The 27,216-nt window shown below is 40.3% G+C and overlaps 2 protein-coding genes across 2 annotated transcripts; both read left to right on the forward strand.

The window, feature by feature from the left end:
* Positions 1-5,526: 5,526 nt before the first annotated feature.
* LOC108424017 (ADP-ribosylation factor-like protein 14) lies at positions 5,527-6,474 on the forward strand. Its single transcript, XM_017691758.2, has one exon. It carries the CDS (start codon positions 5,568-5,570, stop codon positions 6,165-6,167), a length of 600 nt encoding a protein of 199 aa, XP_017547247.1. The 5' UTR covers positions 5,527-5,567; the 3' UTR covers positions 6,168-6,474.
* Positions 6,475-8,381: 1,907 nt separating this feature from the next.
* kpna4 (karyopherin alpha 4 (importin alpha 3)) lies at positions 8,382-26,926 on the forward strand. Its single transcript, XM_017691834.2, has 17 exons — positions 8,382-8,592; positions 13,111-13,155; positions 13,378-13,467; positions 13,844-13,873; positions 15,543-15,595; positions 16,470-16,565; positions 16,665-16,750; positions 17,617-17,703; positions 18,678-18,847; positions 19,847-19,891; positions 20,044-20,175; positions 20,555-20,683; positions 21,920-22,024; positions 23,429-23,500; positions 23,629-23,791; positions 24,136-24,230; positions 24,503-26,926. Exons 1-17 carry the CDS (start codon positions 8,524-8,526, stop codon positions 24,599-24,601), a joined length of 1,566 nt encoding a protein of 521 aa, XP_017547323.1. The 5' UTR covers positions 8,382-8,523; the 3' UTR covers positions 24,602-26,926.
* The last annotated feature ends 290 nt before the right edge of the window (positions 26,927-27,216 follow it).

Here is a 27,216-nt window from a genome sequence, read left to right on the forward strand (position 1 = left end):
GGAATAAACATGATTTAGAGGTCATGACATCACATCATTTCCAGAGAAACTAGTCGTCGAACATTTTCTAATTCCACAGAGTGACCGTGTGATTAGGTTTTTAGTCTTATGTTGGGTCACTACCTTTTTATTACATTGAAGGGGAACTCGTTAATGTTGCTTTTTAAAGGTACCTCACCAGAAAGTTCAAGAAATGGCTATGAATGCTTTATAGGATGTCTGAGACATTGTTTTGCAATAGTTTAATCATAAGATTTTGGTCTAAATGTATAATAAATACAAGGCGGATGGATACATGCACGGCATTCTAAGCCAAAATAGTCCCAAAAAACTTTCAACTAATTTACCATCATCCATATTACATATAAAAACTCAAGCTTCTTTGCCATGAATCACCTCATATTAAAGCACTCTAATTGATATTGAGTGTGTTTACCTGCACTTAATAATCCAATAACAATTGTCAGTGATCCGATCAAAACATTCACATGCTCTTGAGTAACCAGATAATGTGAAAGTCCAGGTCTACGTGAGTCAGACAGTAATCAGATTTCTACTTTGCAATCAGCCATTAATCTCACAGAAGAAAATGTGACGTAAACGTAATTTAAAACTCAAACTTCATGGCACCGATTTTTCAAACATCCCACAAATTACTTAAAAATATGAACATACATCATTTAGAAGATGGAGAATAAATAAATCCTTTATTTCATGTTTGGTTTCAGCGTCGCTCCAAAAGTGTTTCTCACGACGTCCATCGTCTGTTCTCACACATGCTCAGACTGAGAAATCTGAAAGAAATCAGAGTAAGAGTTTACAGGCACTGAGATATCTGATTACTGAGCTGAAGTCCAGCCTCTTTATTGGATTTCTGAATCGGATTTCTAGATCAGAGTATGGTGTTTACATGACAATTTGAATAATCAGACAACTGCAGAAATCCAGTTATGATTAATCGGATTATTGAGTGCATGTAAACGCCTTCATGGTTTACATCCTAAGAAATGGTCATTTTGAAAAATATTTGGGATTGCCCTTTAACAGCCTGGAATTATGGATGCATGGGTTCTGCTGTGTTCTTATAATTACCACCGACTTGTCGTGAAGTATTATTTGGGGACCGTCCCATATTTATTTGGACTGTAAGTAGGGCAGGTTACTAGAGAAAAGGCCAGCATGTCATTATCAGCTGGGATTGGCTCCGTATACAATTCTAGGGTGGGGTGTCTGTTTGTCGTGTGTTTGCAGGTCACCTGCCAGATAATAGGAACCATATTGTAATGCATATTTCTGTACTTGTGGTTTTGTGGATTAAACATATTACGAGTTTATAACTGAATAATGTAAACAGTGTTATTTTCAGTCAAGAGAATTTTAAGCCAAGATGAGACATTAATTACTATGAAACATTCAACACTGGGCAAAATTCAGAGACCATCTGTCGTATTTACTTTCCAAAAATGCCATTAAATACAAATTATTCATTTTTCAGCGTCAAGAAACATATATAACAGCAAATTACTCAAAAGCCTCAACAACTAATTCTAATATCAGATGTTTCAGTGTTTAGTGTGTCACTCTTCACCTTTATTCCAGCTTCCACTCTTTTCAGGAGACTCACTTTCAGTTCCTCAAGTAAAGGCACCTCCACTGTTCAGTCTTAGAAGCTGGTTTTCTGAAATAATGAAACCCATTCAGTGATGTTGAGGTCTGGACCTTGGGTTGGTCAGTGCATTGTTCTGAAAACACCAACTTCAGCACTCTGATGTCTTCTTGGGGCAGTCGTGGGCTGGAGGTTAGGGATCTGGCCCTGTGACCAGAAGGTTGCCGGTTCAATCCCCAGCGCCGACAGTCCATGACTGAGGTATCCTTGAGCAAGACACCTAACCCCCAACTGCTCCCCGGGCGCCGTGGATAGGGCTGCCCACCGCTCCGGGCAAGTGTGCTCACTGCCCCCTAGTGTGTGTGTGGTGTTTCACTTGCATGGATGGGTTAAATGCGGAGATGGAATTTCCCCGGTTGTGGGATCAAAACAGTATTACTTACTTACTTACTTCTAATGATGTTTGGATGGTCTACCAGTGGTAGTCTTGCACTATTGGTAGGAATCCAATTTTCCAATTTAATTCTTAGAATGATTTTTTAGAAACATTTTACTTTGATTTTCACCTTCCTTACAAAAGTGGAATATCGTATGCAAAACATTCCACTAAATTAGTTTATGCAGCAAAAATAAAATTGAAAACAGAAGCACAAGTATCTGGACATTAGATATTTATGTAGATTATGTTTCTATATCATAAACCCAAAGCATTAATAGAGATATTAATAAGCTAAATTTATACAAAATCATCATTTATAGCATTCTTTCTGTTGGGAGGTGTATGTCCCAATCCCTAACCCCTAAATTTACACATTTGAAAGTAACACTTTATTAATACTATGTTATTTAAAGAGAAGTTGAAACTTTTAGATCTCATTTTTAAATAAAAAATTATTCTATCTATCTACTGTTCATGTTTTCAGTGTATTAGTGTAAAACGTCTGGAATTGTCATAACGGAAACACATATTTTCTGCAGTTAAATAACCTTTTGTGAACATTATGATTTTATGTGTGTACAGCGGTTTAAAGTTGTGTTTGCCAATCATGTAATGGCTAGTATTTTTGAAATAGTCTCTACTGGAGTGCTCAATCATTTATTTCAATATAATAATCATAATTAAGGTATAGAGTAATTCAAAATAAAATGATTTTCCAAAATTGGTTTTGAACACTGACCGGAAATTAAATAAATGAAGGGTCTGCGCAGAGCTGCTTAGCAGTTTAGTTTAAATCAGGGGTCGGCAACTCAAATGTTAAGAAGAGCCATTTTGTCCATTCAACAAAAATTAAACCACCTTGGGAGCCACAACATTTTATGTCCATTTTACCATCTTGGCTATAAGTACATTGTGTTTCCAAAAGTTTTCACTCACCCATCCAAACCATTTAATTCAGCTGTTTCAATCACTTCCATGGCCACAGGTGTATAAAACCAAGCACCTAGGCCTGCAGACTGCTTCTACAAACATTTGTGAAAGAATGGGTCGCTCTCAGGAGCTCAGTCAATTCCAGCGTGGTACCGTGATCAGACGCCACCTGTGCAACAAATCCAGTCGTGAAATCTCCTCTCTGCTAAATATTCCAGTCAACTGTCAGTGGGATTACAACAAAGTGGAAGTGATTTGGAACGACAGCAACTCAGCCATGAAGTGGTAGGCCACTCAAAATGACAGAGCGGGGTCAGCGGATGCTGAGGGGTATAGTGCACAGAGGTCGCCAACTTTCTGCAGAGTCAATCGTTATAGACCTTCAAACTTCAAGTGGCCTTCAGATCAGCTCAAGAACAACGTAGACAGCTTCATGGAATGGGTTTCCATGGCCGAGCAGCTGCATCCAAGCTTTATATCACCAAGCACAATGCAAAGCGTTGAATGCAGTGGTGTAAAGCGCCACCACTGGACTCTAGAGCAGTGGAGACGTGTTCACTGGAGTGACCAATCACGCTTCTCCATCTGACAATCTGATGGACGAGTCTGGGTTTGGCAGTTGCCAACAGAACGGTACTTGTCTGACTGCATTGTGACAAGTGTAAAGTTTGGTGGAGGGAGGATTAGGGTGTGGGGTTGTTATTCAAGAGTTGGGCTCGGCACCTTAGTTCCAGTGAAAAGAACTCTTAATGCTTCAGCAGACCAAGAGATTTTGGACAATTTCATGCTCCCAACTTTGTGGGAAGAGTTTGGGGATGGGCCCCTTCCTGTTCCAACATGACTATGATCCAGTGCACAAAGCAGGTCCATAAAGACGTGGATGAGCAAGTCTGGTGTGGAAGAACTTGACTGGCTTGCACAGAGTCCTGACCTCAACCTGATAGAACACCTTTGGGATGAATTAGAGCGGAGACGGTGAGCCAGGCCTTCTCATCCAACATCAGTGTCTGACCTCACAAATGTGCTTCTGGAAGAACGGTCAAAAATTCCCATAAACACACTCCTAAACCTTGTGGAAAGCCGTCCACAAATTGCGTTTCCAGTTTTATGCATGTGAAGGCAGACGACCAAATGTTTTTGGAAATATAACGAATGTTTGCAATAATAATAATGCACTGTGTGCAAAAGGCTAAAAAATATAATGCAAATGAAAATGCAGACTTACTTTGCTCTGCTGTAAGCTTCAATTCTAAAAGCTATAGCCACTTTTCTCATATCTCTGGCAGGAAACTTTTCCTCAAAAGTAGATCAGTTTCTTGTAAAATGTCTCTCAACGTTTGACTTTTTAAGAGGCTGAAGTCGCTTCTCATTCGCCAGCTTCTTGTTTGCATTTTCCCGCTCAACTGTAATTGGTGCCTGAAGCGCCAGGATGTAACTGCTGCATTATTTAAGGTGGAACGGGAGAATTCCAACAAGAAGCCGGTGAATGAGAAACTGACTTCAGCTTTGTAACTTTTTAGTGTTTGACAGTTTCTCGTTGCAGATGAAACATATCAGGAAACCGACTGGACTGATTAAAAACACATATAAGTCCATTCGTAACCAAATTCTTCATGTTTGACTTAAATCTCTCTCTTTGCCTTTTCATTAGCTACTGGTGAGATTGTTGTCTGTGTTGCTGTGGTGACCACCCGTCTGCATGAAACCTTCAGAGTTAAAGGGTGAATTAGCAGTTCTACATTAACTTCAGTGTTTAAGATCATTTATTATTAAACTGTGCTGAACGATCAGCAGAGCTTTATTTTACTGTAAAAGAGGATTATTTTATTTTTACCTTAAAATCTAAATTTGCTGTCGAGCCACAACAGGGCAGTAAAAGAGCTACATGTTGCTAAGCCCAGGTGTAAAGTGTTATGCAGTAGTTTGTTTTGGAGCTAGAAGTCTTATTGTTGGGCGGTGATGATCAAGTGATACATTTTGAATTGTACGTAAATCATTCAGAATGACATTATGAGATAAATCACTTCCATATGTAATGTGTGCCCACAGCATTAATCAAAATATTTATGCCCACAAGTTTGCTGATTCAAATGAAGTGAAATATACTCTGAAATATTATTTTCTGTATTTTTGTCACTGATTACAAAATCAGTTGGGCCTCCAGCATCATCTTATGAAAATATCTATGATATCAGCGTACTTGGATGACTTCATCAACCTGATGTCAGTGCTTGGATACAGGGTTACAGGAATGCCTTCAATCTGGCCATGAAAGGACTTCCTGTGCCCTGTCAACTCGCAGCAGATGCGACCCCTTGGATTGCTCTGTGAAACCTGAGTCACATGCCGCCTTAGAGTGGCAACGACACTGCCAGGAAGGGAGCGTGGCTTACTTTAACCACAGTCACAGCTCAGGAATCCTGCTGTGAGCTGTGCAGGTACCTCTTGTCTGTACTTTGACCCCTTTGCTATTTGCATGTTTGCTTACAATCCCTCTCTTATAAAAGGCTGTTCCATTTGGCTCCAGATCAGACCAGTATTTTGACAGTATCAGCCACAGAACTCTATGTTGTGAGATTTTCCTTCAATGTGATGGGACTGCACAGCTCCAAAGCTCCGTCAGAGGCTCAGATTCTCATGCTTGGCCTTGATGGATCTGGCAAATCTACCCTACTGTACAAGCTGAAGTACAATGAGGCAGTGCTGACTGTTCCCACTGTGGGCTTCAATGTGGAGATGCTGGAGACCAAAGACAAGGGTCGTACTTTGACCGTGTGGGATGTTGGAGGCCAGCTCCAAATGAGGACCCACTGGAAGCACTACTACCAGGACACATCTGGGCTGGTATTCGTGGTGGACAGCCAGGAGCAAAAGAGGTTTCCTGAGGCCAAGCAGGAACTGGAGCAAATCCTGGGCAGTGAGCACCTGAAAGGCCTGCCGCTGATTGTGCTAGCGAACAAACAAGACATGTTGGGGGCTGCAAGCCCGGGAGACATAGAGGAGGCCTTGAACTTGAAGCAGATTTGCGGGAACAGAGACTGGTTCATCCAGCCATGTTCAGGAAAGACCGGTGAAGGTCTGGAAGACTGCTTCGGGAGAATGGTCTGCTTTCTCAAGATAGCCACGGCGAAAGGAGAGAAGCACTACAGGAACAAAAGCAACAGATGCACTGGGACCACTTTGATAAGCTGAGAGAGAAAGTTATTTGTTGAAATGCTTCATTCGATGAATGATGGACCTTCAACAGCCTTGAGGCTGGTCTATAAGAGAGATGGCAGCTCTAGCACTTGCAATTGTTGACCATGAATTTATTGTGAATGTATTTATGATGATATGGTACCTTTATAACTTGTATGTCACATGTTTGCTACCTTGAACAGTTTATACTTTTCATACTTGGGTTTGTTGATGGATCCATCCATCCATCCATTTTCTAAGCCGCTTCTCCGTTAGGGTCGCGGGGGGGTGCTGGAGCCTATCCCAGCAGTCTTTGGGCGGAAGGCAGGATACACCCTGGACAGGTCGCCAGTCCAGTTTGTTGATGGATTTCATACCAAATATATTTTGTATTTTATATGTGTAAGTTTTCTTACATATTAATTCTTGAATAAATTAACATTTTACTCAAAACCAGTTCACAAGAAACCTGCACAGACTGTAGACACCTGCTGATCTAGCATTTCTCTTGAAATGAAGGGCGTTAATAGTGAATTTGTGCTGCAGTAACGGCCTCTGCTCTTCTGGGAAGGCTTTACACTAGATGTTGGAACATTGCTGTGAGGATTTGATTGAGCATTAGTGAGGTCAGGTACTGAAGTTGGATGGTCGATTCTGGATCCTGACTCATCACAAAGGTATTGGATGGAGCACCATCATTTCAGAGAACGCAGTTCAACTGCTCCACAGCCCAATGCTGGGGGGCTTCATAACCCTCTAGCCCATGCTTGGCGTTAGGCATGGTGACCTTAGGCTCATGTACAGCTGCTCCATTCTGTTGGCCAGTGTTTTTTTTTGTGAAGATTATACAAGCTGTGTGTATGCAATTGAACCCCTGTGCCATCAACAGGTGCACTTTAAATGGCCGATAACATGGAAAAGAAAATTTTCCTCACTTTATTGAAATAAAAGTTTGTTATCGTGTGATAAGTTGATAAGGATTCACAACCGTACCCTTCACTCCCCAGTCATAACAGTCTATACATTGATACTAATCTGCAGAAACAGCTCATATTGAATTAATTGTTTTTGTGATGTCATAAGAACTGATATATTTATGTACACTACATTACCAAAGGTATTCAGTCACCTATCCAAATAATTGAATTCAGGTGTTCCAATCACTTCCATGGCCACAGGTGTATAAAGCCGAGCCCCTAGGCCTGCAGACTGCTTCTACAGACATTAGTGAAAGAATGGGTCGCTCTCAGGAGCTCAGTGAATTCCAGCGTGGTACCGTGATCGGACGCCACCTGTGCAACAAGTCCAGTCGTGAAATTTGCTCACTATTAAATATTCCACAGTTAACTGTGAGTGGTATTATAACAAAGTGGATTGAGAACGACAGCAACTCAGCCACGAAGTGGTAGGCCGTGTAAAATGACAGAGCGGGGTCAGTGAATGCTGAGGCGCATAGTGCACAGAGGTCACCAACTTTCTGCAGAGTTCCAGTCAAAGGAACTCTTAATGCTTCAGCACAAAGAGATTTTGGACAATTTAATGTTTTGTAGGAACACTTTGGGGATGGCCCCTTCCTGCTCCAACTTGACTGCGCACTAGTCATGCAAGTTTGGTGTGGAAGAAGAGTCTTGACCTCAACACGATAGAACACCTACTAGACATGTCTTGAAGGTGTTCTAAGACGTACAGAATAATGACTTGGCTAGGTTTCTTTTTGAGAACTTGAGAATTTGATCTCTGCTCCCAGGGTTAGATTCACAGCATCTCTGGTTTAAAAAAAAAAATCAGATCTGACAGCTAGAATCATTAATTTACTAAACCCCATGAAGAACCATCTTTTAAAGAGTGTAGTCTTGGGCTAAACTGCAACGCTAGTGGTGAGTCTACATTAGAAATTCTTTTCAGTGCAATTGAGACGCCGAAAAGCATTTCTGCTTTTGTAACACAGCCGGCGCGCCGGGGAATCCCCTCGAAATGAAGTGAGCGGACCACAAAGCTGTGCTCTAGAGGAGGTTCGGGTATTTAAGCACGACTGATTAAAAATGATTTGGTGAGACGATGCTCTAAGACATGTCAAATTTTCCCTAGTTACCATTGTTCGTGCAGGGGGGGTCTCCTCCATCAGACGCGGGGAAGGAGTGAAGGGATCAAGCGGAAGTGCGAATGCAGCGGAATGAGACGCAGGCCCAAGACCGAGGCTGCACCCATACCACCGGCGTTCCCACTATGCAATGCGGGCTTATTACTTGCTCGCAAAAAAATAGTCCGGCGGTGGCTAAGAGAACGGCTGTGCTGAAGGAGACCTGAAAAGACAACCTAGTTCGTTTTTTTCTCCCCACTTACTTATATCAGTATCCATATATTCGTAAACATGAATGACAACGAGAAGCTGGACAACCAGAGGCTGAAAAATTTCAAGAACAAAGGTCGGGATTTAGAGGTGAGTTAGTTGTGCGGTCTCAGACTCCGGATGGGAGTCCCCGCTTTCTCGCTCTCTCTGCGCTGTGACGTCGTTTACATTTCGGACGATTTTCGCCTTAGCTGTGCAACATGGCATCTCCGAATTTGGCTTGTTTTGTTCGCCACAAGTGTGGCATTTTTTACACACGAAGTTATATCGTCGATCGTGAAGGCTCTGTCTCGACGGACCGGGTTTATTCATCAAGTCCCATGGCATGAAATGCTAACGCTACTTGGAGCTACATGCTGGCTAACTGTGCCCTTCCCTCCGCGCCCCGCTGCGCTAAAGTCCAGCCAGCGTTTTGTTAAAATCTCGCCACCATCTTCCGATAACATTTCGTTGACACATTTGTTAACATTTCTTTCACACCTTCGCCAAAACGTTCGCCGAAATCTCACTTTAGCTGGCTCGCTTTAGCATTCTAGCTGGGTTAGCTAGCTAGCTTGGATGTAGCTGTGTCGGATGACTCATTTAGTTAACGTTATTTAACTTGGCTCACATCTTGGCTACACGCTTCTTAATCGTAAAACGAAAGTTTTACCCTCATCCGAAAATCTCGATTCTGAGCACGCTTTTGACGTTGCGCCGGCTTGTGACAAAATGAGGCTGAAGTCAGATTCTTTTTAGAAATTTTCCGGTCCGCCTTAAATGCTGCAGCAGTTATGTATTAGCGCCTGGGGCGCCAGAGTGTAACCGCTGCAGCATTTAAGGTGGAACAGGAAAATTCGAAAAACAAGCTATGGTTAGCATCTCGCGTAACGTTACTCAATTTCTCTGGCCTAGAATAGTCAGCAAGGAGGCCGAGATGGAAATAATTCCACGTTCGCTCGGATTATGAAGACTGTTTAGTTTCGTAGCAAACCTAATTGTTAACCGATTACCCAATTTAACTGTTTACCTTCGAAACGGGACTTTTTAACGGCTGGTTGACTAGCGGCTTAGCTTAGCGAAGTTAGCTAAGCTAGCTAACTAGTTAGCCAGCGCGTTGGTAACGGCTTTGTATCTCAACTAGCCACTCTAGCTTAGCTAGTTAGCGTTTCGAAAGAAAGAATGTTTTTGGACATCATATTCACCAAAACGTGCACACGACTTAAAAACGACATCGCTAACAGCTCTAGCTAGTTAGTTAGCTAACCTATATATTTCGCAAACTGCGTGGCTGGTATCTTTAGTCGGTTCTAGATAGTTCCGTCACGTTCTTTTAAAATTCAGTCTTATTCCATTGCGTCACTAAAGCTGTCTTAATAATGAACCTCAATTGTCCTACACAAAAAAGCTTCTTCAGTACAGGGGACGGTTCTGTCTAGAACCATGAGTTCTGTATAGAACCGTGTCAGTGCTTAGAGGGTTCTTCAGAGACAGAGAATGTGTTACACAAGAAACCTTTTTGAAAATAGTTCTGTATAGCAGCAAAGGGGTTCTTGTATTGCAGACAAGCTTGACATCAGAACCTTTTTGGTGGAGCTGTATCGAGTCATATGTCAAGTTCTCTATCAGTCTAGAGAACCATTTAACCATGCAAAGAACCATTATGTGCATGGTTCGTTGTAGAAGTTGTGGTTCCAGAAAGAAGCTGTTCAGCTGATTTAGGTATATAGAAGGTGGCCTGAGATACTGAGTGTGTAAAGCATATCTAGAATAGTAACTCGGTCAGCCTTCTTTTTAAGAACATGAGAACGTGGTCTCTGCTCAGGCGATTTCATTCCCAGCATCTCTGATCTTAAAAAAATCAAACATCAAACCTGAGAGCCTTCGTAAAGCAAACAGTGTCCCGTTTAAGGGAGCAAAGTCTTTGGTCCAGCCATATTCATGCAACATGAAAACGCATGTTTCTCTGCGTTCGCCCTGGTGTTGTTTCATCACTCACATCTCCCATTCCTACAGACATTGCTGCAAACAATATGCAAAGGGTGGTGGTGAAAGCTGCAGTCGACCAAACGGCTCAGTTATCCTTTGGTTCTTAATGATAAGCACATAACTGTATTCTTTAATAATGCAAATGAGCAGCAGAATACAACTGTGTGATGTGACTCATCAGACACTAAAGTCCATCCATACTTTTAAGTACTGTGCTATGCTGTAAATACTCGACTGTGCACTGTAAATGGTGCATGCCACTTTGTCTGCTTATGACTTTATTCTGTGTGCCGTGATTTAGGGCAGCTGCACGTGTGAACATGTATTTGTGTCTGTTGCTGTCGCAGTAGTGTGGTGACACGGGTCGGCCTGACATTCCTGAGACGCTTGGCCTGCTCTCAAAGCGCTTACGGATGCTCACAGCTTCTCTTCCTGGGGCATGAGCTCACATGTTTCTCAGCCTCTGTCGCCTCCATGTAAACACTGAACGTGACACCTGATCCATCAGGAATATTAGCCCGTGACATTTGTTCATGTTTATCAGTTGGGGTGTTGAGGTGGACAATAGGGCCAAACTATATTATCACGGTAATTCAGCAAAGTTTAACGATACACGTCACTGAAGGATCAGGCGAAAGGAGCTGGTAGTGCCACATCCCGTCAAAAACTTTGAGTACTAAAGGTTATTTAATGTTTCATGTGCGATGTTGCATTGAATCCAGTTAAACAGGACTCTTAATGAAACAGGCAGTTGGCGTGCTAGATATACTGGTGGTATCCATAATATACTCAGAAAAGCATATTGTGATTGTAATTTGTGCTCAGACTTAGTTTTATTTTGTAGTCTTTTCTACATAAATGCTGAAAGAGGTGATTATCGTCTACAAGGGGTTTGAGATTAAGGGTGGAAGGTAAATTAGTATGAAAGTTATCCAATGAAATTGACTCTGCCTTATTGTGGATATTGTAATAAGCTCAAAATTGGTGAACTACAAACAGTTCTCAAACTACAGCACATTCATTTTTTCTGTTTCTTACTATTAGTGGTCAATTCTGTAATTTTTTTTTTTTCTGTATAGAAATGGCCCAACACCATTTTTCCTCTGATATCGGTACCAATATTAAAACCCACAGGAAGAACTGCACAGCTAGCATCACATCTCAGTGTGATCACATTCATTCTCTTTTCCCTCTGACATCCCATCCAACATTTTCTACCTGTATCAGCCCGATAATCAGTGCAGTCTCTGGTGATATCGTTATTGTGAGAAGAGTACAAATGAAAATATTGATATAAATTTGAAGTCCTCCCGTGTTGGAGATGGGACTAACCTGGAGAAAGGCCCTCCTCATGTTATCACACTGAAACCTGTTCCCAGCTAATTGATATTCAAGGATGTGCAGGAGGCTGATGTTCTCCTCTTAACGACAGTAAAAGGGGGGAAAGTAAAGTGAAGAGTGGGGGATAAGTGGTGTTGGCCCTAAATCAGTAGTGCAAAAATTTAACAGCAAGCAGAGGAGTCCTTTTTAAAATGGTTTTATTAGTAAAGAAGGTCAAAGGGAAGTTGAGTAACATTAGTTTTAATGTTGGCCTAGTAACTGAGGCTGCCTCTTCAGATGAGCTAACACTACAGTCAGCGTACAGCACTGGATGCTGATGCGAACTCTTTGCCTTCTGCACACGTTTTTTCTCATTAGTGGACGAAATGCAGACGTTAGATTGTCAGAGATTCATTGTTTCTGGACCTAGCCACCACCAGCTAGAGTTGTTAACCTAGTTAGCAATAAAGCGGTGCTACATTTGCCTTCTCAACGCGTCTTTGGTGACATGGTCACGTGCAGGCACACGCGTAGTGTAATATACATACTTAATCACGAGTAAAACTATTTTACAGACCTGTTGAAACATACAAAGCAAATATTCAGTGATTGAATGACCGCAGGTTATGAAAGGTGCTATATAAATAAATTTGCCTTGAATACTTTCTCTCTCTTCCTTTGGTAAAATGGAATGAAAACTACTTGAGGTGCCAGTATTTGAATACTGGAAACACTATTCAAGTAAAGAGTACTTGAGTACTCTGTACTTATGCACATCCCTAATAAAATGGCTTTCTTCTGATATAAGTCCAACTTATATCAGTCACATAAATGAGTTTTTACCTTCTACTGTTACCCTGAATATTTTAGCTTCATAGCTTCAGGCGTACATGTAAGATTATGCATGATTTCCCAAAAGTAGATTTGCATAATTTGAGAAATTTTCTAACTGCTGCTGAATTTGGAATGTCCCCCCATCTGTGTTTAGAGTTTAGTTTACTGATGTATTTTAAGAAACATGGACCTGAAATTCTAACTAAAGATCAATAGCTGTTTTCATAGAACTCTCATAAAATAAGTATTTGGTAAAATGGGTTCCTCAAAGTGAGAGTTCTTTCTTAATAAATCTTTTGCATTTATGTGCCCTCTGTCTAGTTAAGCATATTCAAATTTTTGCACACAATCACATCATTCAATACATTGTGCTTTTGCTGCTTGTCACATGGTCAAAATCCCAGGTATTGACTGTCATAATAAGCTGTGAACATCTGACGTTTATCTCTTTGGCTCACTGAAATGTTCCTGGTCTCTCCTCCACAGACTATGAGAAGACAGCGAACAGAGGTGGTGGTTGAGCTGAGAAAGGTATTCATAGTTCATACAATTTCCTTTTATTATCGACTCTAACTTTTTATTATTGGTTACTTGAACAATATTGAAGGAAACATGTAAGGGAAGCATTAGATGTTAGAAGCTTCTCATGAGTCAAGCACACATTGTTCGGGTTCATGTGATTAGCACTAGGGCATTAGGGCAGGAGATTAGGAGGAAGGTCTGAATGTCCTGATTATGTACAATTTCACTCAGAATAAAAGGGACGAGCATCTCCTGAAGAGGAGAAATGTGCCACATGAGGACATCTGCGACGACTCTGATGTTGATGGAGATTTCAAAACGGTAAGAGAAATATAATATATAATCAAACATATGTCGACATGTTTTTCAATTTCAGTACTTCATTATGTTAAATCGAGTGTGCTGGAATAATAAATCCATTTGATGTCGGGGTGATGAAAAAAAAAACATCAACTACTTTTTTCAAAATAAGGAATTTGAATTTCTTTGTGTGTATAAATTTGATGATAAATGGTGTTTTTACATGCAAAAACACATTTGCTGCAAAGATAAATGGTTTCAAGCAAAGTGCTTCAGTGCCTAAGACTTTTGCACAGTGCTGTATGTCTGTTGTTAGTGTCCACTTTTATTCTTTGCAATGTCAGCTTTCATTAGTGAACTGGACAGTAGCTTATCCTGTTTTCTGGTTTATCTACAGCAAAACACTTCTTTGGAAGCAATAGTCCAAGTAAGTGAAACATTTCTTTACTCTGTATTGAATGAATATATAGGATGTTCATAATATAAGCTGATATTAAATACTAGGCGTCACTGACAAAATTTAGTATTGTAATATTTTCCAGTTATCATTTTGCTCTGTGTGTGTGTGTAGGAATAATTAAGTCTGCATTGTGTAATAATTTGGCAATAATAAAATAAGATGCATCCTGAGTGCTACTATCCATTAAAATTGTTTCACCATCTTGACGGATCTCATTTTGGTTGGTCTTGTTTAGTGTATACTGCTAACTGCTTTATAAGGGACACACATCTTAGTTTTTTCATGAATTTTGTGTTTCAGACTTTGACTGAGTCACCACAAATTCTGAGTTCATTTTTGCATGAGCATTTCCAGCCGTGCCTGATCACTTAGAATTAACAGGCTGTTTGGTTGCCTTTAAGCCTTTAAGGCCGTTCTATGTAAATGACTTCTGTTTGATTGGCTGCTATGTGTTGTGACTCCTTCACAAAAGCAGTCTGGGCTAAAGCACTCATTATACTCCGCAAGCTAACACCCATGAGCACTCGGGAAATGACCCTGGATGAATAGAACCCCTCAATCAGGTTCAGGACTGAGCAAAATAAATAATAAAAATAAAAATAGAAACCAACTGCTCTGCAACAGAGACACTACTTTATTGGCATTATTTCGTATATGATGTTAATCATTTTGCGTTAGTCTTTGTAGCTCAGCATTAGTGTTCCTATTAAGGCCCAATCCCATTTCACCCCTCGCCCCTACCACTTATACCAGCCTATAGCCCTCCGTTTTGCACATTCACGTCTACGTGTGAGGTGTCCCAATTTTGGTTGAGATAAAGGGGTAGGGTGAAGTGTTAGGGCTGCGCGGCTCTCCGAACGGTGGTTTATCAGGGGCACGAGCCAAACTGAGTGTTATGGAAGGAAAGATAAAACAGTAAGATGGTTGCGCAAACGACCAGACACCCACAAGCGGAAGTAATTTCTCAGTTAAAAAATTACAATAACCACTTAGTTTAATGTCGTTTCAGTGTATTATGATCATTTTCATGCTAATGGCATGCTAATGTCTCGGCAGCTAGGTAGCTAACTTTCCTGTTCCACCATAAATAGTCCAGCAGTTCTGACACCTGATGCACCAAAATGTTACTGCTGCACCATTTAAAATGGAATGGGGAAAATTTGAACAAGAAGCTGGTGAATAGCTGATTCAGCTCCAGATCACTGAAGACTTAAGGGTGGGTGATAATAAATAATTGTCTTATACCACCTCTTTGAAGGCATTTGATCCCTAAATGTAACTGAAGCCCAGCAGTGAGTTTGCTGAAGTTTTCCCTTCTCTGCTATCACTGAAGATGATTTAGTTTGCCTGCAGAGCAGCGCTAGTGGCATGTTAATAAAGCAATGTCAGAATTTTATTTATTTATTTATTTATTTATTTATTTATTTATTTATGGGTCCCTTGTAACTCTGTTCCAAGGCATTGAGCTCACACTCAAAAACAAGGGAGTATGGGTAAGAAGAAAAATGGGAATTGGGCCTAAGTGTAAAGAATTGTTCTAAAGCTGCTTATGCAGTAGTGCATTGGCCAGTGTTGTGTCCGCTGTGCTATATATGTCCTATACGGGTTTCTAGTATTTTTGTTAACTCTGTTTCAGAACGCTACCAGCGATAACCAGGGCATTCAGCTGAGTGCAGTGCAGGCCGCAAGGTAAGCTACTCCTGATGAGGCACCTCACCCAAGAGCCTTTACCACGAGACTGATGCTGAAACATTCCTTGCAAGTTTTCTGATCACCTATGGAATGTTTTGCAGGGGTGAACTGCTCGAGATGAGGCCGTTTGTCTCTGGCCTTGCTACATACAGCCCAGCTGCCGCTTTCAGGCGGGTTGTATTGCGAAACAATGTAGAGCAGGGGTGTCGAACTGAGTTCCTTCCGGGACTGCAGCACTCATGAAGGCTTTCCAATTTGCAAGACTTTAGTTCATAAAAACCTATTTAAATAGCTGAGTTGATTAGGTATGTTTGAGGAGTTCTCTGTGGAGTTGTGACCCAGGAGAAACCCAGTTTGACACGTGTAGCATAGAGCATATTTTAATAGGAGCTATCAGTCAGGACAGTTGGGTTACAGTGAGTATCAAAATGGTTGCCTTTTTTCCCCCTATTGAAGATCAGTTTAAGGAGATTATAATCATTATCATGATTAGTATCATAATCACAATACTTTTTTTCTGTAACCTTGAGTATTGGGTCGTGTAGATGCTGCTTCGTTTGACTCTATATCAACTTCCTGCCGTGCTCTGACTAGAATGAATTTACATATTTCCAGAATTTTTTCGGGGAGGAGGGGGGGCCCAAAATAATTGTTCATAAATCATAATTGAGGTACAGTATTCAATGAATTGTGATATTGATTTGAGGTCATATCACCCAGCACTACCCTGTATAATATAAAGGAGAATCTGTGAGCAGTAGATGCCACATTAACAGAAGTTTGTGTTATTGTTGAAGGTGTTTGTAGAGGCAAATTGTGAGATTTAGATTTGAATTACTGATTTGCTCTTTGAAAACACTTCCCTTTATAGGAAACTTCTGTCAAGTGACCGCAACCCTCCGATAGATGACTTGATAAAGTCTGGAATTCTACCCATTCTAGTGCACTGCCTGGACAGAGATGACAAGTAAGACTAAACACTGTTCTTTAGTTCTCTCACTAAGAGCTTGTTTGTTTCAGTGGGTGAGCTTATTTTTCTGCTTATTGTTGTTTTTTTGTTCTTTAGTCCATCTCTCCAGTTCGAGGCAGCCTGGGCTTTGACCAACATTGCTTCAGGAACCTCTGAGCAGACACAGGCAGTGGTGCAGTCCAGTAAGTGTCAGTTTAAATATGTATCAAATGTCTGGAGGGCAGAGAATAATGCTTGTATCATTCATTGTGATGTATGAGCTGTTAAACAAATTTTTAAAATAAACCTTGTTCTTTACGTTGGTGACATTGCATGACTAATGGTTGAAAGGAAATGATTAAAAATTATATAAACTTAAATAAACTAGTTCTTAATTTTATTTTTGTTTGTTTGTTTTTTCCTTACTGTTTGCTTAATGCCTTGTAATGTCTTTTTGTGTATGGTTTGTTCTGTTGGCAAGTTACTATAAAAAGAGCAGTCGGATGATTAAAAATGTTTTATTTAGTCATGATGAGTTGCATTTGTCTAACGTGCTCGGACTTAAAAGCAGTGCATTTTGTTATAGCTGTAAAACGGGCCTGAATCGGACTGTAGCTTATTGCTTTAAAAGCCATTTAAAAGCTGTGTTTGACCGACAGGTCTTTATTCATGAGTTCAAGCCTTCTGCACACAGCAGCTGGGCTTTAGCCTGCACTATATTTGGTTTGAAGATTCAAATTAGGGAAATGTGTTAAAGTTGATCTAAAACATGCTTTAAGTTTAAGTCAGTCACCCTTTTGCTGAATGGAGCACAGACAAGTAGTCACTGAATGCACATGTAGAGCTATAATCTGTCAATAAATGGGTCGATGTTGAAATAAAATTCAGAAAGAGCTGTGAGGCTTACGTGCTGTCAGCAGTGAAGCAGTATGAAGAGAACAGTACTTCTCTGGGGAATGTGGAGAGCAGCTATGCTGGCCTCAGTGCCAGCCTGCTAGTGAGTCATCACTGTGAGAGGGAGAAATGTCTGAGTCATGCTGTCTTTAATCATGCTTGTGTGTGTCTGCAGATGCAGTTCCTCTGTTCCTGAGGCTGCTCCACTCTCCCCATCAGAATGTATGCGAACAAGCTGTCTGGGCACTAGGCAATATCATTGGTGAGTGACTGTCAGAGTTTGGCCTAAATATTTGCAGCCTGGCGCGAAACCACTTTTTTTCTGGTATTGATATTAAAACATTTAGCATCTACTGATACAGATACTTAGCCGATATGTCTATGTATAAATCTACAGAGTGATAAAATAAGGTATTATTAATAGAAAGAAACTTGGAAACACTTTCCAATTTAATATAGTCCTGTTATTTAAAAGACAGCTGTGACCGGTATTAAATAACACCTTAATTCTGGCTTTGCATGATGTGTTGTGCCCTGTTGTTTGACCTTCTGTGAGGGGAAAACTGGTGTCTCATAACATTCTGGTAACAAGAATGGATGTCTGGGGGCATAGTTTTTGTGCTGGTTCATGAGAGTCCGCTGCAAACAAGGGTGCGACCCGGTCTAAAACCCATCCCTAATTCCATGCTTTAGCGTCGAAGCACAATCGCTAACAGTCAAAACAAGCTAGCTCAAAGCTTTCTTTAGCCAACAGCTGTTTTTTAAACACAATTTCCAGGTTTTGTTAGATGACAGCAAGTTGCAACAAATGTTCAGTTGACGTACCATGAGGGTTACAGATGTTTACGTTGGACTAATATTTCACTCATTTTTATATATTTATTTTACTATAGATATGAATAGAAACATTGATGACTGTAGTCATAGTTTTTGATAGTATTTTTTTTATGTGGCACTTCCAGCTTATAAAATGTGAAGAAATATTGTGACATAAGGTTTGTAGTGTCATATATTTGCCGTACCACCCAGCTCTACGTATTGTGTGAACTTGTTAAAATGAAAGTAAAAAAATCTAAGTGAAATTGATTGTTGGCATCAGTATCGATGACAACTAGATGTTAGTAGTCGGTTTTTGTTACCATCCCAGAAATTCCACGTCTGCGCATCCCTAGGTTGAATTTTTGTGACATACTGTACGGTGAATAGGAGTGAGATGATGCTGTTGTGTTCCCTCAGGTGATGGTCCCCAGTGCAGAGACTATGTGATCAGCCTCGGTGTGGTCAAACCATTGCTGTCCTTCATCAGCCCCTCCATCCCCATCACCTTCCTGCGTAATGTCACTTGGGTCATGGTTAACCTCTGCCGCCACAAGGACCCACCTCCACCTATGGAGACCATCCAGGAGGTTTGTGGGGTCAACTGTAGTCAGCTAGTTAACCAATAATTTGGTTGTTTTCTTTACAGTGGCACTGTCAATATTATACTAATAATCATATTAGTGTATCTTAGTTAAGTAATTCTCTGGTTAATTTGGCAATTTAAAAAATAATTCTGCAAAAAAAATAATAAATCCGCCAGATGTAGTTGATCGGCTGTGCTGTGTTTGGAGTCCAAATCTTGCATTTTTTAGTTTAGAACTGGAGCTGTTATGCTAACCAACACAGGTCCTCAATACTCACCCAAATAGTCTATATACTGTGTTTGTAAAAATAGATCACCAAGGCGTCTCTCAAACCACTTTCATTTTTATAGCTCTGTTATACGGTGTTAGGAAGGGTCTCCTTGGACAGTGTTAACCCTTTCATTCGGTGTCCTAAACCTCATTGACAAGACTGTATGATCATAAGACCTGGATGCAATATAAGCTGGGAACAATACATTTTTCCACAGATGTTTGGGGGACTGTTGAGTTTTAGGGTTTGTTAGCAATGATGGCCTCGGTGCTCAAGCTCAAGGAACATTTGGGCTTCAAACACAAATGGAAAATTGTGTTCGCCAAACCATTCCAACAATTGCAGTTTTAAAACAAGGCCAAACAGTAAAAATAGTCAGCTATGCACAGCCTTTAAAAACAGGAAGTAGACAAACAAACAAGCCCTTGTTTGAGCCCTTGACTTCGTTGAGAAATGTGAACCATACATGGCAGAAATATCCATATAAATGTAGCCATCAAATTGTCATCATTGTAGATTCATTGAGAACGTAAATTGTAATGTAGGTTTTGGAAGCTTAAGTGAATTAGAGATTAAGCTTTGCTTAAGTGTTGAAAGTGCAATACTGATAAATATGCTTTAACTGGGAACGGGGGCTGTCTGGTTCTTTGTAGGAGTGTGATTGGACAGGCTCGAATACGTCGTCATGATGATTTGTTTGTGTTCTTCATATTTTCTTTGTTTTCCCACAGATTCTGCCTGCGCTGTGTGTTTTGATTCATCACACGGATGTGAATGTAAGTTTTGTCTCACAGTATTTACAGAAAAGTGCACATGCCAATGACACTAACTTCTCCCTTGTGAACATGTACGTGTATGGCTACATGAGTGAGGAGTGGGCATGGCTGTGAGCTGAGAGTGAGCTAGGCTGTGTGTTGTGTCTGGGCAGATCCTGGTTGACACGGTGTGGGCTCTGTCTTACCTGACCGATGCTGGAAACGAGCAAATCCAGATGGTCATCGATTCTGGAATCGTTCCTTACCTGGTGCCCCTCCTCAGCCACCAGGAGGTCAAAGTACAGGTCAGTCACCATGCAATATTAAATAATAAATAATTACATTTGCTGCTAAATGTATTATGAGAATGTAGAAATGCAGATTTCTCAAATCCAGCTTTCTCAGTTGTATTTGCTGGCCATAACTTACATGACCCAGTGGTGGTTAGTTTTTGTGTTTGTCTAGCAAGAACAATAATAATATTGAATCTTTTGCTTTTGCTTATTGAATCTTTTTTTTCCCCCTCAAGCGTAAACAGGCAATGCTTGGGACCCTTCTGAAAACATTACCTGGTCCCTTAATTTCTTGTTATTGCATTGGAAATGCAGCATCTATTGGTATGATCTGTAATCAGACAGAAATTTCATAGCTGTACACTGATAAGCCTGTTTTTTTGGCTGGTAGACGGCAGCGCTGCGAGCAGTGGGGAACATTGTGACTGGCACGGATGAGCAGACGCAGGTGGTGCTGAACTGCGATGCCCTGAGCCACTTTCCTGCCCTCCTCACTCACCCTAAGGAGAAAATCAACAAGGTCTACAAACTCACATTTGTCACTGTGTTTTACTGTATCTAGATTTGTGCTGGGCGAGAGACCATCTAGATCTGTTTGCGTCACATAAACATTGATTTTTAGTTTTAGCACTATAGATATTGATGGATAACAAAACAGTTCAAAATACAAAAAAGGTTAAACTGAAGGGGAGGGAACGTATCAAAACAGGCTGTCAAGTTTGTAAGATGTTCTTTAATCATAGAGTAGCAGCAATCAAGAAGCCTGAGTTCATTCGCTTTATTAAAGCAGTTTTGATCCTATATGGCAGATGCATAAACGACTCTTCTGATGTTTCGTCTACTCCTTTCTATTAGATGATGCCGTTTTGGAATGATTGACTTTGGTTTATTTGCTAAGAATGTTTGTTTGTACGTTTTAAAGTAGTAATAAGTTCTTTGGATCTAAACTCAGAAGAAAAAGCCTTCGCTTCTACTTGCTGGTGGAATTTCACAGGATAAATATCATCTGATGCTGTAATATTTGGAAAATATTATTTTAAATATTATTAATAAAGCCAAGGACAAACTTGTACATATTTTTATTGCACTTGTTTGGTGCCAAGATCATTGCACGTCTGCATATAGCTCGGCACAGGTTCAGTGTTGGATATGATGATGGAGACATGGCACTTGTTTGTATGATGTTTGTATGGTGCTCTTTATCTTTTCTATAGTACTCATAGTGGACCCTAATGTACACCGCAGGAGAGGTTTGATGCCGTGGATGAAGATCTACCAAGGAACAACACTTTTTAGACTATAATAGTTTATATTTCACAACAAGGGTACTGAAAAGTAGTGGGTGGAGGGATCAAGGTATAGTGTGTGTGTGTGTGTGTGTGTGTGTGTGTGTGTGTGTGTGTGTGTGTATGTGTGTTGTCAAACTGGTGAATAGGGGGTGCTAAAGACCACTGAGTCGATGCAGAAAAAGGAGTGCATCTGAGGCCCATCGCTCTCAAACAGAGGCTTCTTTGTGATTGGGCTGATGATTAAAGCCTCAAAACCACCCCCTTTCCCAGTCGTCCCAGTGCCATTGTCTCAGCCAGGGGCTGTGGCTCCTCCCACACTTCTCTGGGGTCTGATCCAACACTAGTGCGAGCATTTCCTGTGCAAACCAACTCGATGTATTGACAGGAAAATTAGCATTAAATAAGAGTAATTTAAGGTAGTGAGTGTTAGTGTGGTGACTCTGTTAACCTGGATGTTTCTCCTGCAGGAGGCAGTGTGGTTCCTGTCTAACATCACAGCTGGGAACCAGCAGCAGGTCCAGGCAGTCATTGATGCCAGCTTGGTGCCCATGATCATTCTTCTGCTTGACAAGGTGCTGAATTCTGTTCTTTCTTTTTTTTTTTTTAATTATTTATTTATTTATGTATCTTGCAAGACAAGTAATTGAACATGGTTAAAAAAAAAGCATTGTCAAGGTTACTGCATTATTCACATGAAAAATGAACGCAAATTCACAAAAACAACATTGAAAATTGCGTGTTGATGCCTTTTCCAGGGACTCCGGTCTTGTATGGTCAAAATATATTGAATATATTGAAAAATCACAATACTTACACACCTGCTTGAGGTATTGGAAGTGGATCATTAATTGGCAACTTTAAAGCACTTCACCAGAAAATGTTGCTCGTGATGAAAGTTAACCGAAGCCAGTTTGCATGTGTACAACTGATGGTCAATAGCTTTTATTCACCTTTAGTCCAGAAACGTGCTTACACAAAAGACCATGCTGGGTACAGATTTAATGTGCATTCTTACGCTACTGTGGTGGCTAAAACACTTGGTAGTCAAGCAGGTGATGGAGCACAAATGGGGGCATTTTTGAATGGAATCTCCTGATATTCCATAATATTCCACAGCTGTGCTGCCTATTGTTCTTCTGGAATGAAAGTTAGATTTTATATATATTTGTTGTCGGAACAAAACTTTGTATCTCCAAAATAGTAACTTTACAGGTGAAGGAAAAAACCTACTTTACTTTTAATGTAAGTCAATGTAACCAGACATATTTCTAAGCAATTTTGGGCCGTCTCTTTTGGCCCATTCATCATGAAAGTTTGACACACAATATAAAGGACAAATGGCGTTTTCAAATTATGTAAAAAAAACTGGAAAATGAAAAAAATGGAGTTACAAGGTTTTCTTCCGACATTAGCATGTTCCGACAGTAATGCATGTTACTAATTTAAATCCAAACAGAAATGCCAAGAAATACAAACTTTTAGTTAAATTAAGACATACATTTACATTTTTAAATGTTTCTTGAAAGTGAGCACTGAGCTTGACTGTAATAGAAGGTGGAACGGAGTTTAACAGTTTAGAAGTAGAATAGTCTCTTCATGCAGATGGTCAGTATTTGAAGATCTAAAGTCACATGTTGGAATGTGAACAGACTGACTCTCTGTGATGTGACCGAGTGATTTAAGGTCATTTGAGCCTTAAAAACTTTTCAGAACATTTAAAATCTTGCAGCTATTCTCAAAATGCAGCTTATTCTAGTATTGCACTATTCAGTTTTTCAAAAGTGGTGTTTGCACAGCTCAGCACGTTTGTATCCTGATGAAGTTTGAAGTCTTTCACATCTCTGATCTTTTTCAGGATGCACATGTTTGTTGGAAAGCTGGTTTATGTCTATTTGTTTTCATATTTGTACTGGATACTGTCAGGTAAGCTTTCTTCAGGTTATTGTGACGGTCTAATCAGTGTCATACTTTTACAGGGAGATTTTGGCACTCAGAAGGAGGCCGCCTGGGCCATCAGCAACCTCACAATAAGTGGCAGAAAAGATCAGGTAAGACTCGCAGCGCGTTACGAGAAGTTTATTTCCAGTGCTTTAGCATTTGGGCGAATATTTGGAGAAGTTGTGATTAGGTGGACAAAACACATTACATTATACTACATGCTGTAACTGTCCTTTAGGTTGCGTACCTGATCCAGCAGCAGGTTATCCCTCCCTTCTGCAACCTGTTGACAGTGAAGGATGCCCAGGTGGTGCAGGTGGTCCTGGATGGACTGAGTAATATTCTCAAAATGGCTGATGATGAGGCAGAGACTATTGCCAACCTCATTGAAGAATGTGGAGGTGAGCCAATTTGTCTGTTACTTGTCATGTGTGTATGTGTGTGTGTATGTGTATGTATATATATGTATATATATATATATATATATATATATATATATATATATATATATATATATATATATATATATATATATATATACATACACACACACATTCATACTCATTTATTTATTCATTTATTAGTATTGGAAGAAAAACATTTGAGTAGCTTTTGATAAAATCTGCAAATTTTATCAGAGATGGATGGACATAGATATTGGGTGTATAAGCTTGGGTCTTATAAACAATACATTTATATTGATTTGTATGTGTAGACTTTATCTTTATCTTTCTCTTTTATTTAGGCTTGGAGAAGATCGAACAGCTGCAAAATCATGAAAATGAGGACATCTACAAGCTGGCTTACGAAATCATTGATCAGTTCTTCTCATCTGATGATGTGAGCTTTGCTCTTACTTCGTGAGGCTTGTGGGATTTAGTCTTCCAAAAAACAGGCTACATTTGAAGGGATTGAGATTTAATATACAGAAATCCCTTAATTAAAAGATTAGTTCTTCCATGCTCTAATTTAGCCACATAGAATAAGTTGTCTTCTAGACTTTGTGGGGAGCTTAAGGCTAATCTGTGCTTCAGTAAGCCACTTAAATATTTTCATGTCGCACTTTAAAAGTAGCAATGGCTGATCTGGCTGTCACCCATCTCTCCTCTCAGATCGATGAAGACTCAAATCTGGTTCCAGAGGCCATCCAAGGTGGAACGTACGGGTTCAATTCGTCAGCCAACGTGCCAGCAGAGGGATTCCAGTTCTAGAAGGGGCGACGTGAGAGCCAGAGTTTTGTTTGTGATGCAGCACTCTGTTCAACATACAAAAAAAATAAATTAGGAGAGAAAGAGAGAGAGAGAGAGAGAGAGAAGCGCGCGCGAGTGTGAGAAATTAGATCCATTGTGCTTGGCTCATGGGATCCATGGCTGCATCTAATCCAAGAGAAATTGTGTGGATTTCGTTTGGCATCCTGGAGGATCCAGTCCAAATGAAGTTTGTGATGGCGAGTGGGTGCGAGTGAGAGTGAGTGGCTACTATATGTTGCAAAACACGACCATCAACACTGAATGCGTTCAGAAAACATTTTCGTGAAACTTCACAAAAACATCGGAACGTGTCTACCTAACGACGAAAAAACAAACGAACGATGCCGAACCGCGGGGGACATCCAAGACATCGCAAACTAGCAATTGGAGGCAAAGACAAAGAAAAAAAACACACAGATGAAACGTCTGAATACGAATATACGACGACAAATGGGGGGGAAAAACGAACCATATCACATTTGAAAGGTTCTGAGGAGTGGGAGGAGTCTTCCTGGTCGGCCCCTCCCCCCCCGCAATGGGCCACGCTGTGAGAGATGTGTATGAGTGGGCCGTTTGGCGTATGAATGTCTGGACTCTGTGCCGAGGAGGCGAAGCTCATCTCCTTCCGGGCTGAGGAAATCTTAAACTTTTTCAGGCGCACAGCCGCGTCTCCGCACCGTCCGCCAGCGCCGGACTGCGGTACGTGTGCAAGTGAGCGGACGAATGGGTGTGTGTGGGGAAAATTGACGAAACAAAAAAACGTGCGTGACTGGATTGTGTGCGAGGCAGGGCTGAATGTGGACGCATGCGGAGAGAGTCACCATCGGAATACTGAAAGGAGCATTAAGCAAAGCAACGAACGTCAGAAGGAAAACAGCCTGGACGAAGAGGCTGATCTAATAAGAAAAATCGTCAAGAAGAATAAAAAAAAAAAGAGAAAAAAAAAAACCAACAAATTGTGAGACTGTCAAATTTTTTTTTTTTTTTTTTTTTTTCGGGTTTAGAACCAACAACACTGGACTGAGCTATTGGGCAGAGTATTGGAGGGCCATTGTGTGGAAAAAAGGAAAAACAAAATTTATTCACTCTAGCTTTTGGGATTTGCTTTTAGTCTCCAGTGTTTTATTTTTTAATTTCATTTTTAGCTTCAGGTAATTTTCAGTGCTTGCATAGAACTGAGGGATTTAACCCCTTCACCTCCTTACACATACCACTGTAGTTTTACCGTATGGAAGCAAGATTGGTTTGACGCTAATAATCTTCACCAGATCGAATAATCCTTTGCTCTTTTGCATGATTTTCTTTGCTCACTTTGCTTTTTGTTTTCTTCTGCTCTGCAGCGCTGTTGCCATAGCTTTGAGCTTTCATGAGCTTTGAGCTATTACATGGGGGTGAATCTGTTAAAAATGGAGGCCATTTAGGTCATGAAAACATCTTTGCATGTACCAAACTACAGCATAGTTTTAGGCGTTTTAAGTTTTGTTATGTATGTGTATACAATGTAATGTCTTTTTATTCTTTTTTTTTTCCCTTTTTTTCTTTTTTAATTAGTAAACTGCTGTTGAAGTGTTACATGTCTCCTCCCCCGCCCCCCCCAAAACTTCCTACCTACCTGATCAACAGTTGAATATTAAACCATTTCACGCACAACGTACAACAGGATGTGGATTTAAGACAGACATGCCAGCACCCTCAACTATATGCATAATACAAATACAATCTTTTTTTTCAGTTTTTTGGAATATAAGTGTAGATAAGATAGTCATAATTAATGTCGAGCCACGTTAGGGGAGTAAGAGTCTTCACAGTAGTTTCAATGATTTGAAATAAATGACCTGCCTCTTATTTTGGGGTGTTCCTATTATTGGGAGAGATGTTTTTTCATAGTGTGATAATCCAGCTCCCTGAAGTCTCTGGTGGCTCGCAGACTGTTGTGCGGTGCCTTCTTTCTAGAGCACAAAAAAATGGAGAAAGGAAAAAAAAAAAATGATGCATGAACAAAAGTGCTGTTCTTGAGTACATCCTATTGTCCTGATTCCCTTAGAGTCCCTTTTAATTTTTCTTTTTGTGTTGAAGTTTCAGAACACTGTAGAGATGGATTACTCTTTGTGGTCATAACTTTCTGTTGGACATAGGGTATATTTACAGCATTCCTTGTTAGCGGAGATGTGGTTTCAAAGAAGGCAGGGGATAAAATAATAAACATTGGAATTAGATGGTCTGCTTAACCTGTTGAACATAGACTACGGGCTAAGTTTCTTTGGTGAAATAAATATTGAAACCATACCAGCTTTTGTCTTTTTTTTTTTTTTTTTTTTTTTTTTAAATTACCCGTTTCCTTTTTGTTTTGCTCTCAGATTTCTTAGCCAAGTGGATCATTTCAAGAAATGAATTGTATGTCTATTACACTTATTTACTCATTATAGGCCTCCTGTCTGAAAAGAAACTAAGAACCGATAAGATTTAAAACATGATTCTTTTGCTTCCTAATGGGAGTTGACTTAAAATCGTTAAGTTGGAGACCAATATTTTCCTGTTGGATACCTTTAGATCCTGTTAGAAAACCAGCAAATGTG

This window comes from Pygocentrus nattereri, chromosome 19 (assembly GCF_015220715.1).
Source record: "Pygocentrus nattereri isolate fPygNat1 chromosome 19, fPygNat1.pri, whole genome shotgun sequence".
NCBI lineage: Eukaryota > Metazoa > Chordata > Actinopteri > Characiformes > Serrasalmidae > Pygocentrus > Pygocentrus nattereri.